Raw genomic sequence first — 20,686 nt, 5'->3', positions numbered from 1 at the left:
TGTGTAATTTCTTTTCAATAGGGGATGGTATCGTGAGTAACACGTCGAACTTGTTAAAATAGATAAACACACACTTTTTTGCGCTTCGTGCGAGCTTCGTTCGTGATATCGGTGCAGTCATTGTCCTGTTGTGTCAAAGGCTCACATTTATAGCAAGCAATTGGGTAATATTTTTATGTGGCTAAACGTCAAACCTTGGCAGGGCTGCGGAGTTGCTTTGCTGGACTCGGGACTCGAGTAAGACCACGTAAAACTTCCCATGGGGCGAATCCGAAATTGAATTGTGCAGTACCAAATTTAAAAACTGATATGGCGGCAAACTCGAAATTGTTAAGGTGGAATATTTTCCAACCGTGTATTGTGACTGAATGAATTATACGACACCCCTATATGTGGGTGGCTGAATATCCATGTTATTTTAGTTACATAAATTGGCGGAATACTGCTGTAGAGTCAGGGCTGGACTCGGGACTCGACGAAATCGCACATTTGACAGGACTCGGAATCGGGACTCGGACTCATGTTTATTTTGTTTCCCGGAGTCGGAGTCGGGTTAGTGTTAACCGACTTCGCAACCCCGCCTATAAGAAATTTTTTTCCGAAGTTAACCAAACAAACAACAAATTTTAGCCCGATTGAACTTCATTTACATCTTTCCATTCTTAACATTACTAAATTATGACGTTACGTTATAACTTGTGACGTTTGTCTGCAGGCCGGATCGGCCCGCCAATGTAATTCATCCGACCCGCGACCTATTTTAAAAGCTGAGCACTATAGGCAGGGTTACCATACCGTGCTTATTTCTAAGATTTGTGCTTATTTTTGGGCGCAGTGTCTTAGAAAACGCAAATGTGCTTACTTCTAAGAAACGTGCTTATTTTAGAGTTGTGTGCTTAGTCTTATTTTAGTTTCTTTTTGTGTCAGTACAGTCAAAATGCTAAATCAGCCCAGAGGCTATGGAAAACACAATGTTACTACAAAAAAATTGCTAGATGCATTACAGTAAATCATTCAATCAATAATTTTATTACAAGCCAAACTACGCCAAGTGAACCAAACTTAACTACGAGGCAGGGTCAGAATTAGGCGTTTCATGCTGCCATGCACCACGGTTTAAAAGGTGTATAACTGATGCGCTCTGACGCGAAAAAATTGACAAAGATTGCATTAAATAAGGGTGGTTAACTTGCCAATTTCAACCTAATAAACGCACTTTTTTGCGCTTCGCGCGATTAAGCTACGTTTTGCGCATACAAAATAGCTGTTTTTCAAGTTTTTATTTTATAACGTTATTTCTGAAACCTGGGATTTCACCCCCGGAGTCCTGGATCTGTCACTGATCTTTAGTAGCGTGTTTATTTTTTTGGCTGAGAAGATGGTAACCCTGCCTATAGGCAACAGGGCTGCGGAGTCAGTTTAAAATTACCCGAGTCCGACTCCGGCTAAATAAACGATTTCGTCGAGTCCCGCGTTCGGCCACGACTCTACAGCCTGTATTTCACCCATTTAAGTAACTAAATTAAGGATTCTGCAATTCACTCATAGGGTGTCATATAATTTATCCACCCACAATTAATGGTTGGAAAATATTCCACCATTTGCTATTCAACCTTTGCAATTTACAGTTTTCGACCTTATGAGTTTCGAATTTGAGTGCTTCGCATGCACACGTCGGACTCGGGTATAGTCTTACTCGAGTCCCTAGTCCGACTCCAGCAAAACAAACCGAGTCTGTCGAGTCCAGAGTCTAACTCCGCAGCCCTGCTAGGCAATACAGCCTATTTTTTGCCCATTTTAACAATACGTAAATGCAAATAAGAAGCTTTAAGTGAATCTTTTTTGACTTCGCCGTATATTTGCGTAGGTCTATATTTGTTTTTTGAGTGAATATTCTTGGCCCAAAGGCGTCAAGCGCATGGAAACTCTGCATTACGACTTTTATGGTAAACATATAACAATATACAATATTTGCACCCCAATCTGTCTCCTTCTAAATTTAAAGTTTTGACAATTTCAACTTGGGAAACGCATTTTTTCGAGCTTCGCGCCTTATAATTAGGACTGATTTTCATTTGCATAAAAATCCGAGGTACGACCGTGTTCAGAATTATTAGAACAAAACCCTTAGAAAGCACACGTTAATAAAATTGATAGTGCAAATTTACTACGTCTGGCCGAGAACTTTTCTGAATTTAGTTTGGCCCGAGACCAGAAAAAGGTCGCCGAATCTTGCTTTACCGGATTTAATGATTGCCCCTTAAACTGGTATGGGACGATTAAAGGACACCTGTCTGACGTCGGACGTTTTAGTGGCAACGTTTGGGCGCCCTGCTCTATAGTCTGGCCATGTAGATTTTATTCAGAAGTATTAGTCCTATTTGGTCTTATTCCGAACTTTGTTTTATTCCGACGTTGATGTTGTTCTAAGTTTGGTCTAAGGGCGGGAGTTCAAAATCTACACTTTTCCTCGGTAGTCGGACCTTATAATCTAGTGAAGAAGCTTATTGGAAATCGGATCAGCAAAAATTAATGTTTTTTTTTTATGGCGCTATATTTTTCTATTTTCCACCTTGTTACACACGGTTGGTGCATTTAATTGCAACTTAAAAGAGCACTCCTACAGTTTGTGTCGTATTTTTATTGGGCACGCAAAACGTGTAGCAGCAGCAGTAGCAGTACCCGCTGCCAACGACGATGATTTGCAGGTGCTCAGACCTTGTAGCCACGGCTGTGACGACGACCACGGGCCTTTTCGAACTTGCGGCCCTTGGAACGAACGTATGGTTTTGTGTGGCTGTGCGGGACGCCTGGCGCACGGCCGAAGTGCCTGTACACCTTGCGCGCCTTTCGCGGTCCTGCAACAAATAGATTACGCGTAAGAATAAAAAAATATGGAAATATATGGGCCGGACGGACATATCTTGTTTTTGCCGTTAAATGTTTCACACCGATTTTTGTTCAAAGCTTCATAGGGAAAGTATACATCGCAGAATTCTCAAATTTTCAGACATGACTTAGAGTGGTGTGGACCTTCGATTGGGGTACAAAAACCTAAAATATTGTGACGTCATCGTTTTAGCTCTCTGTTGCTATTGACTCCCATCTAGTTTATTTTTTGTTTTACAATTTGGAAGCAGGACCTTTAGTAGTCTTTTTATGGCGAATAACCTATTCAATTTGGCTAAAAACGTGATACGAAAATAATTAAAGCCTTTTTATATAAAAACTTCCTGTTTGATAATATAATAACAAATTATTGACACTAGTGTTTATCAAAACGCATATATGATATGCGACGGATTAGCTGTTTAAGGTATTACATTTTTTTGACTTTCAGGTCTGCATTGGTTTTATTTATGCAAGAAATATCCACTTAAACAATGTGTAGATTAACTGTTAGAGCATGAAATTTTAATGCCAATATAGAAGGCAGTTTTGCACTAACCCTGCATGAGACAAGTGTTTTGTCCCTTGGGACTCTGTTGAGCAAGCTGATCAAATGTGATGATGTTTCCACCGGCAGCAAGGATCCTTGCTCTTGCTGCTTCAGTCACACGAAGAGCACAAACGTTCAACTTTGGGATCTTGTAAATCCTCTTATCGTCGGTGATTGTTCCAACTACAACAGCAGTTTTACCATCACGCTCTGGGTTGTTCATGTTGCGAACCTGCAGCAAAATGAAAAATAAATTAATAGCTCTTCTGTTATCCGCTTGCTAGTAGTTGGCCTGGGTTTGTTGCTAGTTTTAGGTATTTATGTAAAAGTAAAAAAACAACAACATACAAATACAGCCATATACGAAGGGTGAAGCTGAGTGTACCCATCTCAATCTTCCATTTTGGCTAAGCAACCTATGGCTCGCGAGTGTTAATTATCCAGCATGCCGTCCCTTCCAAACTGGGCAGGAGGCAATGCCCCCATATATTTTGACTATTTAAAAAAAATTAGAATGTTGTTTGCCTTTAATGCATGTTAGCATTTTGAGGCAATCTACTCAGTCTGCAAGTGTTTACTACTGCTATCTAGCCCTTCAGAAGCAGTACGTACCAAAGAAAACAGCACACATATCACAGTACACTCAGTTGCAGTGACGGTTCTAGTATAGCCCAGGTAGGGAGTTTAAATGCCACTGCAGACAGTTTTTTTAGCCTTGCTTGCAGGAAAATAGATACGCAATTAAATTATTGGGCTTCACATTTAAGTATTTTATTATATAAATTTGTTGTTAATAATTTATTAAAGCTTGCCGAGACCTTGGTGAGTTTGGTTTTAGCTTGTGACCCCTGTTCTATATAATTGTATTTGGTAATAACCTGTTAATTATAAAGGGTTCTCCATAAAATTAAAAAAAATTCAGATATCACTTGTAAAGTTAAAAAATATTGCAGAGTTTGCCTTGGTGCACTTGTCATACTTCCACACTGGCCCCTGGGCTTGTCAGCTTCCCAAAATACTGTTTGTGCCCAGAGTAGAGCTATCAATTTTTATCAACTATTGTTTGATCAGTAATAACAGGATCATTGTACAACTGCCCTGAAAACCAAAAATCAAGCACCAGGGCATCACTACACATAGATTGGAAACAACTAATTTCAAGGAAAGATTAACAAAGATTGAGTTGTATGATAACAACACTTGGAACAATGCTTAAGTTAAAAAAAACAAAACAAGGTCAACAATAGATTTTAAGATAAAAATAACATACCAGTCGTGCAATGGACAACGGCTGCCTGTTGGCCCTGCTCATGTATAGCCTCTTCAAGATGATTTTATTGAATGAAGCCTCTGTTCTTCGAGCAAGAAATCGGTAAAGCTGCACGAAAAATATTAGGATTAGTTTTATTCTAACAATTTATTCACACCAAAAAGACAAATGTATTACTATAAAAGATTATTTTCCGAAATGTAGCAATGCACAACCTTGGCGGAGAGTCTGCATTTCATGCCAAGATCTTGTGTGCGCTGCACCAAATTTTAAAGGTGGCTAGGTATGCAATTACGGTTTTATTCCAACATCAGCACAATTTACCCTTTTTTTAAATTTAGATGTGTAAGTTTCTAATTAAAGCGTGCACACAAATTGCTTTTCAACATTTTGGGTGTGCAACTACCACACATCGCAGACTGGCTTAGCTCTCCCTTTCTTTCGTCTGGAGGTTTATATTGCCAACATCATTTGGGTTAGGGTGTGAGTTAGAATTTTATGTTTGGGTGGGTCAAGCATTATCGTTATATTAATTCCTTCCTTGCAGTTTTGACAACTCGTTTCGTGAAGTGCTCCGTAACTGGTGTGTTGCGATGTGCCCTAATTTGTAAGGGCACTTCTCAATAAATAAACAGTCAAATTAAGGCGAAAAATTATAAGTTATCTTATATCACAGGAAATGACTCAAATAGGGAGTATAAACATACAATTGTTTTTAAATTTACACCAAAGTGGAAAGCAAGATTAAACGTACACTTTAAACCTATGAAATATCATTATAAATATATTATTAGCATTTTGTGATTGTTTAATTAGTGTTGGAAGCTGTTTCGAAAAATAAATTAGGCAAAAATAAAAAGCACTCTGTTCTCTAATCAGCTATTGCAAAAAGATACAAACCATAAAATCAATAATGTAGGAATGTAATACATAAATTTTTATGCACCTTTAGCGCATTTCGTCACAATTTGATCCATTTTTTCTTGGCTGCCTGGGATATTTGCTGATATTGTTTAGTGTCGATCAACATATATTTCATAGGGTGCTAACAAATTGTTTTAGCTCTGTTGGTGTGCCACAAGTGGAAAAAGGTTGCAAAGCACCATTCTGGACCAGCGACCCATATCTTTAAAGAGTATATAGTTGATGCTGTCCAGAATCCAACTACATTTTCGTTGAGGGTTTGTGTTGCTTACTTTATTTGGTGGGTCAAGTTTTATTATTATTTATTCTCCCATATTTATTTATTTTTAGCAATTTCAGTTTTGATAAATCGTTTCGTTATTGTAAACAAGTGGTAGAATTTTGGACCAGCTTCAGATATTTCTTCAGGGTATTTGAATCGTTATACACGTACCTTTACCAAGAGCTTGACATAAATGTCATTGCTCTTGGGTGCTTTGCGAACAGTCTTTCTGTCCTTGTTATGGCGTATATCCACTCCCTGTCACAACAACATTAAAGTAAAAATAATTATATATGGTACAAATTAAACCACCAAGATTTCAACTTATTGTTTTAACATTTTATATAGCCAAAGTAAAAAAAAATTCGAATTTAGACCGCTCTGTTCTTGGTTCACACTTACCATCGACTTAAATATCAACTCAAATTAAGGGTAAATGTATTTTGCATAAAATCGCGTCTATTCAGTTGTTTAACAAGCAATATATTTAAAAAGTTAGAAATAATTGAATATATTTCGTAGGGCAACGCACCATGTTTTCACGCCGTGGAAAAAGAATAAATTAGTCTCGCGCAAGACTTATTTCCAGCAAATCCAATGAGACCAGAGCAAGTGGTTTTATCGAAATTTTTCCATGGTGGCATTTGTACAATATGGGGTAAGAAAAAGTCAACCTTTTTACGTTTTTTTGCAATTTGTGGCGATTCTGATTTGATTTATAAAGAAAAAAAAATGTTTATTGTGCTATCCAAGCTGACGAACGTCGAACGAGAAAGTATTTAATGTTTCACAAAAATTGACTCACTTGATTACTACCTGGTCCTAGGAGTTGTGAAAGCAAGCCTGAACGGTCCAGAATGGCGTTCCAGGAAAACACTTTTTGTAGATACCGTAACGGTAAAAAAATATTTTTTGCCAGGCCATATCCTGTTTCACCAGGCCATCCTCGGTGGCCTTGAATGTAGGCTATTCGAACTAAGTTTTACATGCCTATTTGTGCACGCCATTGGACGACAACCACAGATTTTTTAAGTTTTAATGCATGATTTATACGTCCCGTTGTGACGTAACTTTGTGAAACTATTTGAAAATTTTTAAAGCCTCGGGTAGGCAAATTATTCAACTTTCACCCTTGCTACCTAGTAGCCTATATATAATTTTAACATCTTCGCGGCGTATGCTAGTACGAGCGTTAAACACCATTTAAAAGCAAGAAATGGTATGTTTCCCATTTTTATCCGGTTTCTGACGTGTTTCAGATTTGTTAGCGTTGGGAGGCGCAAGTGAGCAACATTTTAATCCTGATTTACAGTATGATATTTTGTAAACTCTAAACGTGACTTTAACACGATGACTATGTGCGGTCTCAAATACCAGACATGACTTGGGGCGTGTTTGTAATAACGACTTGTTATGTACTCCGGCTAATGTGAAATTGTCGTTCACAGATTACATTTTTGTTGGATTTAGTCAACATAAAATAATACGACCTGAATTCTGTAATGTTCAAAACTCAGTACGCATCCCAACAAATTTAAACATCTGTTGCCGTGGCTTACAGTTTCACAAAAATTTTACGAAATAACAACGCGAATTCAAAGATGAAAAAATGCCGCGAACTATGATTTATCTATAAGTTGTTTAGGAATCTGATTCTTTTAAAAGAGATTTCAAAAAATAATATTTGACCTTTTAATCTGTAATTTAAAAAAAAAAAACGTATTGAATTTCCTGTGAGCACACGATAATGTTGGAAAATTTAAGGAATGATTTTCTACCAACCAACGTCAATTTTTACAGAAATCATTTGAACATTTTGTTCTGTTAACGTTATGGCGATAGCCCTGTATACTATAACAACTTTAATTCTGCAATTTATAAGTAGAACTTAAAATAATTATGGTTATGATTGGTTTTGATCAAAATTATCTTGTAAGCATTTTGACGATTGTGTGAAAGGAACACTGATATGATATTCTTAAAATTCCGAGAACTTTATTTTTAAACCACGTTTTTTAAAAGGCCGACGTTATAGAAACGCCATATTTACATTTTGCAAGGAAATGCTGTCTGATTGACCGTATTCAATAGAAAAGCCTTGAAAGGCGCACATCTATTTACGTGTTTTAAAACCACTGGCAAAGTTCATGCTGATTAAAGATGTCGATTGTAGATAATTTAGCGCATCAAAGACCCGTTTGACAAGTCACTGTTTTTTCAGACCCCAAATAAGTGATATAAGTATATTTCTCATAACTTCTAAAAATTAGTTATCGATTTTGGGGTAGAAATTTTATACAAAACAATTTATTTAATTCATTGTACAGTTGATGGCGAATAAGTTGTGAAGCACACCGTTTCAAAATAAATTTGTTCGATATTGATTTCGACTAATAACCCGGGAGCCGTGTCACTGTTTATAGTTGTTACTAAAAACACTTAAAATGTTTAGTTGTTTGGCGAAAATCAAAATTTTTAAACTTACAAAGTTGCATGACCTTAAAACTGTTTGATTTATTGGGACAAATCGGCTGCGGCAAAGGGCGGCGCTGCGTTGTTTTGCGTTAATGAGTTATTTCAAAACTTCAAACTTGATGAAAGAATCTTAAAAAGACCTTGATGGTATTTAGAATTAATTAACCTATGGACTCTTTTCTAACGAGAATCCGCTTGGCATTTTCACAGGCCAATGATGATTCGGTCAAACATAAAAGATAACACACTCGTGACCTTTGGGGTCATATTTGTTTTTTTTGCACATAGCTGCCGTGCGCCCAATCTGAAACGTCGAGCGGTGAAAGAAACGAAAAAGTGTGAGCGTAATGAGAATTTCATCCCGGCCGTATATAAACAGAATAGGATTTGGCGTTGTTAGCAGAACCTCAACGGAAACACAATGGTCGCACTTTCGTTACTTTTCCTCGCCGTTCTAACGAGCTGCAGTGGCGTAAGCGTTTCTCTGGAGCGTCTTAGCCCAAAACTCGGACAAGGTAATAAAGGCAACGTTTCTGATTAGGCGTCTGACATGTTGAGATTAGGAGTAAGAGCTACTGCGCATTGGCTTACGTGTGCTACGATACAACTTTGAACCTATTTCAAACCTTATAGGTTTTACAGAAAAACTTTGGCAAATCTTTTTAATATAATATTTTTACCGCCATATTTGATTGTCGATGGATTTTTCATTGCGATTATATCTTTTGGTATTTCGTAAGAAAAGCTTTTTCACTTTATATGTAAAATATCAAAACGCTTCGATTATCCATTTCAGAAAAGTCTTGTGTTTTTCTTGGTTGTTTTACTTATAATTAAAATTTCTTTCCAGTGATACGACATCGGCGATCAAAAAAGAAATGCGACATTACTTATATGAATGTGACGCCTGGCAACAGTGAAGAGCACCTCGGCAATTTCCCCATGGAAAATATGTGGAGAGGAACGCATCAATGGAACATTAAGATCACAAACAATATTGGTTGGTTTATATTACCTTTTTGATTATTATTAGTAGGATTATTTAAATATGGTAACGTTTTTACACTATTTTTAATTTTTATCCGTTGAGGATTCAGTCAAAGAATTCATAGGTTTTATAAGTGTCATTTGAAGGTAAAACAAAGTTGTTTATGAATTGCTCATAAAAAATCGGTAAACACGGCAACATCGGTTATCGTTGAGCACAGACAGTTCGCACCGCCTACTATAATGTCATTTATTTTTTTAGTTAAAATGGTCCCGGTAATGACTAGCGTGTACACCACAATAGCCACGGAATTTGGCGGAAGCAGGGATATAAACGTTACAAGTGTTCACATCAAATGGGGCCACAAGAAAGATTCTGGGTCGGACCACACAATCAACGGTAGAAAATATGCCGGAGAGGTAAGAAATAGGTCGTGTACTCATTACTGAGCAATTTTACGCGCATTTTTGAATCTTAGTTCGTAGCCTTACTTGTTTAATTAAAAATACTTTAAATATTGTGCACTGCTAACAGAAATCGTAAAATAATTGTAAAATATTAGTAACATTGAAAAATTCTCGCACAACCGTGTAGCATCGAAACAAAGGAAGAAATCAATTCAAATAAATTAAGGCGTTAAAAAAATCGTGTTATTTATTTTATTTTATTGCCAATGTTGTTCAGGCTCAAAGTCGCCATTCCTACTAAGATATAGGCCTATAGGGTATATTATACAGCCAGTAAATCGTTAAAACCTACATGCATCGAATTCAATATTGGCTGGCATTTATCATGAAAAGCTATAACTTCGTATCGCCCTGTTTTACAATGAATCTTGTCATCTGCATCATGCATTATTTTAATATAAATAAGTAAAATAATAGGAAAAAAATAGCAAAATCATATTTAAAACGATGTTTGGGTTAATGGGGAACAAGTATATTTAACAGCATTGGTAACAACTTTTAAAAGCTAAACATACATGGCATTCATTTAAATTTTCTCTTAAGGTATAATTGCCGAAAAGTGTATATAATTAAATCAAATCCTCGAAAATACACTAAAGTAGGTAAAAGAACGATATATAATAATCACGTTTGGGATATATTGCAAGATACATTTACCTCTTGAAAACGTGTAATACATCGAAAAACTGTATTTTCTGTTAAAAAAACAAATTAAGAAAGAAATTTAAAATTAGTGGTAACCTTATGTACTCAAAACGCATACAAATTAATCACCAAAAAATTGTAGAGAAAGCTCCCTTGATATACTAGTTTAAAGGTGAAAGAAAAAGAAAAATGGAATAGAATACAGCAAATATAACCAGAGCGTACTTTGATTGGGCTTGGTTGGCCACATTAAACTAAACCACACAAAAGTAAACGCTTGTAATTGTTGACGTAGACGCCATTCTTTAACTTTGGACTTTCGACCAAGACTTCGATTCGCAGTGCGTCAAATGTTTTCGGTGAGTGTTGCTAAGACAACAGATTTCTGAGGTTAACAAACTGTAGGTTACGTTTATCCTGTCTTTTGACTCGTCATCGATGCTATTAGAGGCGTTCGAGAAGAACGCATTCACGCGGTTCATTTCTTACAGGCACCCTAGCTTTTTTATTTTAACTAACAACATTATTTGTCATTTTAGATGCAAATATTCCATCAACACCTTCATGGCGAGAGTCGCTCCTACGCAATGGCTTTCCTTATTAAGGTAACTTGGCATCCATTTTGTGTCAATATTGGTCAACAATTACTAAAAAATAGTCACTACTTATTATTGAGATGATGGTAGAAATATTTAAACCAGAGTTAATCAAACTCGTGGTGGATTTTAAACCCCCTTTTTTTCTAGAAACGAATGGCACAAAATTAAATTATACACCTTTACAAAAGTGATATTTATAACCGCATAGTGTAAGAACTCTCAACACTCAAAAAGCTTACTTAGCAGATTCACCGTGTTTTTCCCCTGAATTAGAAACAACTGGCCACTGATGTTTACAAGGAAACCAAATGGGTGACTCAATAGTACTTTTCTAGATGGAAGTCTGACATTTATGTTGGTTAATTTAGATTTTCTTCTAGAGTTTGAAACGTCATTAGGAAGAAAATATTATGAAGTTGTTTAAATATATGACTAATCGCACTCAAAACGTGACTAATTGCAGCCAATTTTTTTTCACCGACTTTCCCAGACGTCGTGTTTTGAGATAATGCACGAAAAATTCTAATACTGTTTTTACTCAGGAACGGTCGATGATTAAAAACAAGAGGTGGCATGGCTTGATATCAGACCTTTCTTTTATGCCAAACCGACGAGGTAGAGTGCGGAGGAATCCGAGCAGACACAAAACCGAATCAAAGCAAGATCTATACAAGTATTTACCATGTTGTGCTTTGTTTTGCTAACTATAGTGTACCAGTACTGTTTCATTTTTAGTGTAAGTAAACAAGAAGCAAAATATTTTGGAATTTCTTTGTTAAAAAAAATATCCTCCTAATAGTTTTAAGATCTCGCAAAACTTTACAGTTAACCACGTTCCAGATTTCGGTACAAAACTGATTGTTAAATAGTGTCTTTGCCACCCACCCAGTGTTCTTTACCATCCACTAAAGGTTTTGTTTTAAACTTACAACTCAATAAACCTTTTCTTGTAGGTTGATTTCCGATTCAAGTCAACGAGGCTATTCGCCTGAGCACATCATGGAATTGGCCGTGCGTTACAATGGAACCATGACGTCACCACCGTGCGATGATGTCACGTGGACGGTGTTTCCTCGGCCGATTGAACTATCTTCACAACAGGTAAGCAAGAAGTAGCAGCCTTTGTGTCAGAAGTGTTAAATTATGATTTAAAATCAGTACTGAATGGAATAATAACGTAAATCACGCAACCTGACAAAAAAGATAAAAACGTAAAACGAATAATTAAAAGTTAGGTTCCCCAAAAATATACTCTCCGAAAGCGAAGTAATTACGTTTTCACAGGTTAAGCACGTCTTACGTGACACGAGTTTCCGAAAATAAATTAGTAAGAGATAACTACGGACCATTTCGTGATATTACGAGCTGTTCCACGTCATTTCGTTTTACTTATGGTAAACAAGAAACAAACTAAACAAAAACGATTTGTCGAAAACGATTGACCTGGCGCAGTCACGATATTGATTCGCACATTATTTTTTACAATTGATCAAAAGCCCGCGTATTTCCCAGTACACTGACCAGAATAAGGAACTTCAAACAAACGTGTTCAAAATGTAAAACATTGAGAAATGACTTGTATTGTGCGAAAGCGTGTACTTGTGTAGATATAACTTAAAAGCTGTAGGCGCTTTAGCACATTTCCGACGACATGGTTTGCGCTGTTACATGCACGAGAACAAAAAACTCTAATTTTAGCTGCCTACCGCCCCTCTTAGGAACGTAGGGCAAGAAAAAAGGTCAGGCGACTAAACGCGTTGATTTTGACCATTCACAACACAAGCGAAAAAATCAAGTTTTGTATAGATCATTGTTTACTTGAAACATTATAAAAAGATAAGCGTTAAAAATTTGACGGAAGGTGACAGACTTTGTTATAACGTTTTGCGTCTATTCTGACGTACGCTAAAGCACCAATACCTAATTTCTATTTAGTACACATTTGCGAGTGGCCCTGTGTACTTAAGGGGCGACAAGTGTAAACAAAACTGTGTTATTTGAGTTTGAAGTTTCGAGGGAGCAGTGTCGGACAGAGGTCTAAAAATTCACGCATAACTTTTGCGTTGGTCTTGTTTTGACGAACCACAGCGCACATAGTAAAGCATGACCGTTCGTTTAACTCAATTCATTCGCCTTTAACCCAAATTGATCAAGGTTCATTCCATTGTTTGAGACGGACTTTGGAGTAAGTAAGGAGGTCCACCACGTATTCAGCTATCGGCAAACCCATTCTTAGGCTACGCAAACTTTGCCGCCCGGTCTTTCAATATCCGCTGAGACTTTCTTTAATGACTTACCTCAGCCAGGTGTTTCTCGGTTCCGGCCTGGAAATACATGGACTTAGCCCGGTTTGCAATTGTTAGAAATTCCTGCGTTCACGTTGCTAAGAAAACGTCGACGCCGAAAGGATTGGCACGTTTGCGTTGGCGTTTGCCTTGAGTAAATGCCGCACGATATAACAATGGCTTAAATGGTAACCAACCCCATGCAGCCTGAGACGCCCTGGTGTGCAAAATGTTGTTAACTTTGATCTGAGGGATTTGTTCCTGTCATAAGATTGTAATGGTGCCCGACTCGTTAAAATTTGGAGAGGAACCATCCTTCAATGAAAATTGGTGACCAAAATTGCACTGATATATTTTTGCTATTTACTTTGAAGTTTCAAACACATTTGTTTCAAACTAACCAACATAAAATGCCGTAGTATTACCACTACAATATATAAAAAATATAGATTAGGAAGATAAACAAATTACACGATAAAATGCGAAAAGGAACATTTACGGGCGCTGTTTTAAGATGAAGTTTATCTAAAAGTAGTTTTGTTTCTAAGTTAAAAAATAAATTTGCAAACCTTTTTTACGTGAAAATCTTGTATTTTTACGTCTTTCTTTCACAATGTGTCTTTAAATTTTTGCTGTACTTTCTCCAAATAAAATTTATTTTACTTTCAGATGCGAACTATACGCAATCTCACGCGAAGATGAAACAACCAACTTTGAGTTAAGTGCTACATTCTGCACGTTTGTGGCGTTCTTTTATACGATAAGACGAAAACGTGAACAGGAATGTTTCATCAAAGCAAGAGTCGAAAAGAAAGGTGCAACGTAACATGCTCCCAAAGATGCCTGAATTCGCAATTGGAGTTATGACTACAACATTTTGGTTGTATCCGCGAAATTATTTAGTTTGTCTTTTTCCTGCTTCGTTTAAAATAGTTACTGTCGGTTGTATTTGGCTTTAATTATGTATCTTATAAATTCAATAAACCGTAACGATTTAAGCATCGGTGTTTTAACGATACACTTTGATAGTGTTAACTTAAGAATTCTATTTAAATGAAGCTATGCCAGTTTGTAATGCCCTAGGGTTTCCTAAAACACCCCAAAATAGCCATGCTTATGTTAAAGTTCCTGGTGAAACTACCGACAAGTTACAATAAAAAGCCATTTTAATGCCAATGTGATTCGTTGCAAGTTTTTTAAAGGGATTGTTTTCAAAAGTCTGCCTTTTTCTTTTTAAATATATTTTTTGTACTATTTATGATGTATTTGTTTTTTGTACCAAATAGCAGACTAAATGGGTCTAAAACTGTTTTATTTTATTTGTCTTTTAATGCTTATAAACAGCGGTAGGAAATATATTTAGCCACTTTTATCTCAAAATGCAAGTTCAATTTGCACAACTGGCATGTAAGCTTAAATTTTGAATTCAAGCAACTAAATTTGATTTTACATACTTCAAATAACATATATTATATATATATATATATATATATATATATATAAAAGTTGTAAATGTTGCGGTTAACTATAATTATGAACATAAATATTTTGCAAATTCTGCCTTTTGATGATTTAGGTGATAAACTTAAAAAGCTAAAATAAGTATTATTCATTCGGTTTAAAACAGTCCCTATTAAAAATATACCGGATAAAAACAACGCTCAACTTTATTCATTAACCGGCTTGGTTGCGCCTGTTTAAAATAGAGACAGTTCTTTTTCTTTGTTTGTATTTCGTTTACTTTTCTTTTTTATATTGTATTTATTTTCGTGTTAAGTCAACGCGTGTGCCCGGGCGACCATACATATTTTTTATACGGTTTCATCAATAAACAATGTGTTTTCAGTGTGCTGTGAAATCTTATCAGTCTGGTATGACCACATTAAATTTATTCCGTTCAAGAAACAAAATGCTAGTGAAGTTGCATTTAAATTATTGACCGCGAGGTTGCTGCGTGAGTGCGTCTGTTATTTTCCTGTGGGGTAACAAATCGTCAATGGAATGCCCCGATATGTGGAAGTAATTCGCTGCTACGTCTTTTAATTGGGCGGACGAGAAATTCTCACGTAACAATCGCCCGTTTTTTCGCGAAAAAATCATCGGTAAACAGAAACTCCCGACACTATTTTTGAACGTTCGTGCTACAAGTGGCAAGCGCGTAAAGGCAATGCCCATATACGCGTATTCGAATATCCCGATTACATCTGTCGAAAACACGAAACGCTTCGGGTCGGCCCTAAGTTGCCAGTTCACTGAACCGACCGCAGCTGTAAAGAGTGCAAGGATGTCGGAAAAAGAGCAATCACTGACCTATTTATAGAATGCGTGTAAATGTTTCAGAAGAAAGCGTTTTTTTCGATGCTTACCGAAGTCTTTTGCTTAAGTGAAACTCGAGTGTCATGAACAACGAACGACCATGTTAACTGTTCATAGCCACATTTTGATGTGTGGGTGTGACTATTGTCTATATGTCAAAAACGATTTCTTAGATAAAATACAAACAATCTGTTAATAAGTATGTAACAGTTTTCTTATTATTTTAAAAACTGTTTTTAATGGATAAAAACAATTTCCCGAATTTCACCAAAAAAAGTGTGTTATTTTTTTAATCAGTTACGGAGCAAGTTTAAAATTAGGCTATTCGCCGTTATAAATCTCCGGTTGTCGAAGAAAGCTATTACGCGGTTGTGAACCTATAACGTGACTATTTCTATATATTTTCGAGAAATGAGAATATTTCGGAGATTTTTGAGAAAAGGAGCAAGGCTAGAAAATCGGTTACCGAAGGAACGACACCTTAAAAATGCACACAAACATTTCATAGAAGAGGTATAGTTTTACCTAGTGGACGCCGTATTTTTTTTAACAGATTTCCTTTACTGCTAATTCCGATTCCTTTTATTCTAGAAATCGAAATACATCAAATATCAAGTTGGGAGATTCTCACTGTTAACTGCCTATGCTTATTGGTGAAATATAAGCGGCGAGTTATAGGGAATTGCAGGGCGAACCCTTGTAGCCAATATATTTTAATCAAGTAAGTGGAAATAGTCATTATATCGCATTTTACAACCTCTAGCACAGCCGCAACCTTTTTTGAGTAGAAGGTTAAAGCCAAACTCTCGGAGGTAGTAACAATTTTGTTGTCAAAACGTATGGTTGAAATATGATATGGTACGCCTTAACAGTGACCACTAGGATTTTATGAAATTCAAAAAAGTCAATTATAAGTAAAGCGGAGGAAAAACGTGAAAAAAATGCATTTAATGAAACTAAAATTTGTGAGTTTAATTGACAAATTTATTGCTTCACATAAATCCTAAAAAGTGGTTAAAGCACAAAAACACAGTGTTTATCTTCTTAAAGTTCTTGTGGCGTTTCTTACGTTACAGTGGTCATATCATAAATACGTTAAATTACATAAAAGCTTTAATTTTCGCAAAAATTGCCTGTTTGAAAAAGTTTGAATCCACGAGGATCTATGGTCACAAAGCAAAGACGGTAACATGAATACTTGCGAAAAGCGTCATAAATTTAAATGTTTATCTGTTTTAAAGTGTGATTTGTAAAGGGTCGATATATACTTGATGCAATGTCATATTTGAATATTCACGCAAAGCGCAAGAAAAAACATTTTATACAGATTATTATAGACTACCTGGACTTAACTTTCATTGTTGAGAGTACCACACTATGGGATGGCGCCTTTGGGCTGAGAAGATTTCTACAAACATCCCGAAAGTAAAATGAGATCCGCACAGAGTGCGAAAAAACTTGTTTGATGATATATTTAGAATATATGCACCATTACCTTGTGTCTATAGTTTTAAGAATTGCCTCGGGCCGAATGATTTCGTTGAGTGTATGGATCCGGTCGTTGGGCCGTTGGTTGCCCATCCCTGTCTAACATATAGAACTTTATATCCAAAATCTCTTTACACAAAAAGTTATACATGTTTAAAAGTGTTGCTTATATTTTAATGACTTAGAGTTTCACATGCACCAGAGCGCATAAATTTAATCCTCAATTACTCGAAGCTCAATAGCGCCATCTCAGGGTAGCCTTGAGATATTCTTAAAACGTTACCTATTTTCGTGGTTTCAAATGTTTATTTAGACGCTGTGAAGTTATCTCATCGTGAACGAAATGCGTAGTGCTTGGCCATCGGTTAATTATGTTACAAAAATCTTTTGAACTATAAAATATCATAGGGAAGGTTGTTTCAGTGTAAGGGATGTAAAGAAAAAATTATATTTAGTGTTTCGAACTTGTGCGTTAGTTAGCATCGATCGATGATGCTAGTTTTCGAAAATGTTTTGATATTGGTTGCAATATATTTATTAGTTTTATTCATAATATGGTTATACATCTAAACATGATTAGAAAATTGTAAAACTAATTTGTTTATAGGTAATAACTGATTTTATTGTTGTACACATTAAGACAAGAGTGTGACAAAAATGGCTAGAAAAAGTACAAAACTCAACAACCTTTAAATAGCATGTTTGCAATAACATTTTGTGCAACGATGATTGTCTGTGAGGCGAAATATTTAAACCGATGAACACTCTTAACTGTGCAATTATCATTTCAGTTAAACGTTTCACCCCAAAAAGTGTAGGATTTAACGTTTTGTTGTTTAGAATAATGTTAAACAGTTTGGCGCATCAGCACCACATTTCATGTTTTTTGTCCAGGGAAATAAATAGTAAGTGGCCTAATCTGCATCGCTTATGTATGTACAGCAAAAGTAGAATAGTGAGATCAGTGTTCTATATTACCATCTGTTTATCCCTCACGCAACATGTGCGAAAGACTCGCAAGTTTCAATCCTCTAGCGTCACTCAACGGCTAGATATACTGTTTTGGGGACTTGTCAACGCTTTTTTGGTCCAATCGGTTAGTTCGAAATGTACTTAAGCGACAGGCTAACATTATGAAGCTTTAATACTTTTTCTACCAATTATAGTTATTTGTATATTCTTGTTTCTTTATGCAGCATTCAAATACACAAATCCGAACCAACAATATTTACATATTAACAAGACATAATGTTTTAGGTTTACTGTTACTACCGTATTTCACCAGTTCAAGCGAAAGGGGTTTTCAAATGCTTATGATTTAAGCACAAACACCCCGAATCATTTTCGGTAAAAAAATTTAAATCTGAAAGAACTTCATCAGGTATTTTAATTTCGAAGGTAATTGGCACCCGGTGTCGCACATAATAAATTAATGCCGACCGATAGGCTTTCAGCATACCAAAGTTAGAATGGAAGAAAATCCTAACGTCTGTTGATTTTTTTTCTACACATAGTAATGCTAGTTTCTGAGTAATACTCTATGGATTCGGGGATCGACTAATGTGTACCACGTTTTAATCGGGTAGAGCAAGCTACCGGTACTGAGAACAATATTTGCAATTTACAAATGGTTGCGTGCTTGAGTTTTCATTAGAGTTCGATTTGTTAATGTCGATACATAGCCAAACGAACTAGTCAAGCTCAGCTCATTGCATGCAACACCGCGTCAGAATGCTACATTACGCTTACATTAAGTTATTTTTAGTTTAGGTTTAGCTGCGCCCCAGTGACCAACAATGAGTGGGATTTGGTTAAGTCTCAGACAGCATTGAAGCGCAGTTTTGGAGTTTGAGAACCGCAAAGCTTCAAGGCTAACCTATCATTTTACCGATGACATCATGTGTGTTGTATTCTTGATCAGAGCAGTGAAGTAATAGGCAATGAAACGAAACCAACCACGGTTTAAGTAGCAAAGAAATCAATTAGCATAGCAGCACAATAGCACTGTAATCAATCAGCAATCAGCACAAGAATGCGAATAACGTAATTAAGCCGCAGGGTGCGAAACAACTACAGTACATGGCTCGAAATGCGTAATACTTACCACCTCGCCAACAAAATTACAAAGCTGCGCAATAACAATATCACGACATTAACAACAAAAACGTTGCGGAGCATATACTTCCTCTGGCAGTCAGTCAGCGTTTTCGATATGTTGGCTATTGGTCTTTCACTTCCATCTGCAAGACGATGAAATAAAACCGCACCAATTCCTACGCTGGACGCATCGCATGCTATTCCAATGGGCAGAGTTTGATCAAAATGTGTTAGGGCACGGAACCCAAAAATGAACGAAGATTTGACACATTTTCTGGTGGGGGCATATTTATGACATCATCGACTTTACTTCCTTTTGCAATGCCCTCCTTGGTGAGAACATGTCCAAGGTATTCAACTTTTTCTTGCGCAAATTTGCATTTCTCCAACCGACAACGTAAACCCTTTTGATCAAGCCGTTGAAGCAAACGACGCAAATTTTGCAAATGATTCTCTTTAGAAGAACCGCTGACCAAGATGTCATCTAAAAATACCGCCACACCTGGTAAATCGTGAGTGATGTCGTTCATTAACTTTTGGAAATAGCCCGGTGCAGAAGAAATTCCGAAAGGTAACATATTTTGAAGAAAAGCGCCTCGATGAGTACTGAGGGCTAACCTCTTTCGGCTTTCTGGGCCAAGTCTGATCTGGTTGTATGCATCTGCCAAATCTATCTTGGTGAAACCGTGACCTCCTCCAAGTTTCTGCATTAGATCACTTGGTAACGGTAGGGGCTGGCGATGTGTCTCGAGTTGAGGATTCACAGTTACAGAGTAATCGCCGCATACCCGAACTCTACCAGATGTCTGTCCTGGTAATGGCGCCTTTCGCACAGGCACCACCGGTGTACCCCAATCATTAAATTGCACAGGCGTCCATGTGCCGTTTCGAACTCCTGCCTCGTAACTTTGATTTAAACCCTCGAGCAGAGCAAACGGAACGGGCCTTGGCTTGTGATACACCGGAGTTGGATTATTCATAAACTGCACTTCTAATTCGAAGCCTTGTAAGGTTCCCAACTCTTCTTTAAAGAGATTAGGAAAATCCATGCAAATCCTCTTACATTCTGCTTGGAAATCTTTGGATGATTCAATTGCAGACACTGATCTGGAAAACGACTTGGTGGTTCCATACATAATCTTGTCCAGAGAAATTTTCAAATCACGAATGGAATCTCTTCCCAGAATGTTTAAATTGCTTAGCTTCGTTACGTAAAACGTGAGCATGCTGGTGGCATGTGAGTTAGGAACATTGACCTTTCAAACGACAGCAACCAATAATATTAAGAGAATGGCCGGAAGCGGATCGATAAGCAACGCTCGTGTCATCAAGCTTCGGCCGCCCAATACTTCTCCAAACATTGGTTGACAAAATGTTGCCACCTGCAGCAGTATCGAGTTCTACGTTGAACGATTTGGAGTCGACGACTAG

The 20,686-nt window shown here is 36.8% G+C and overlaps 2 protein-coding genes across 2 annotated transcripts; one reads left to right on the top strand and one right to left on the bottom strand.

Annotated features, from left to right (window-relative positions):
• Window positions 1–2,625: 2,625 nt before the first annotated feature.
• On the bottom strand, window positions 2,626–6,318 carry LOC146133316 (large ribosomal subunit protein eL18-like). Its single transcript, XM_083396487.1, has 5 exons — window positions 6,298–6,318; window positions 6,067–6,153; window positions 4,710–4,817; window positions 3,449–3,671; window positions 2,626–2,858 (listed from the first exon to the last, which is right to left on the bottom strand). The coding sequence occupies exons 1-5, from the start codon at window positions 6,298–6,300 to the stop codon at window positions 2,713–2,715; spliced, it is 567 nt and encodes a 188-aa protein (XP_083252613.1). The 5' UTR covers window positions 6,301–6,318; the 3' UTR covers window positions 2,626–2,712.
• A 2,456-nt stretch (window positions 6,319–8,774) lies between these two features.
• On the top strand, window positions 8,775–14,784 carry LOC146133315 (carbonic anhydrase 4-like). Its single transcript, XM_083397385.1, has 7 exons — window positions 8,775–8,885; window positions 9,221–9,370; window positions 9,620–9,777; window positions 11,010–11,075; window positions 11,612–11,742; window positions 12,023–12,170; window positions 14,024–14,784. The coding sequence occupies exons 1-7, from the start codon at window positions 8,792–8,794 to the stop codon at window positions 14,054–14,056; spliced, it is 780 nt and encodes a 259-aa protein (XP_083253511.1). The 5' UTR covers window positions 8,775–8,791; the 3' UTR covers window positions 14,057–14,784.
• The last annotated feature ends 5,902 nt before the right edge of the window (window positions 14,785–20,686 follow it).

The sequence above is a fragment of the Ascidiella aspersa genome, chromosome 9, assembly GCF_963924565.1.
Source record: "Ascidiella aspersa chromosome 9, kaAscAspe10.2, whole genome shotgun sequence".
NCBI lineage: Eukaryota > Metazoa > Chordata > Ascidiacea > Phlebobranchia > Ascidiidae > Ascidiella > Ascidiella aspersa.
Note: the sequence above shows the minus strand (reverse complement) of the source record. Positions and strands in the feature narration are given on the sequence as shown.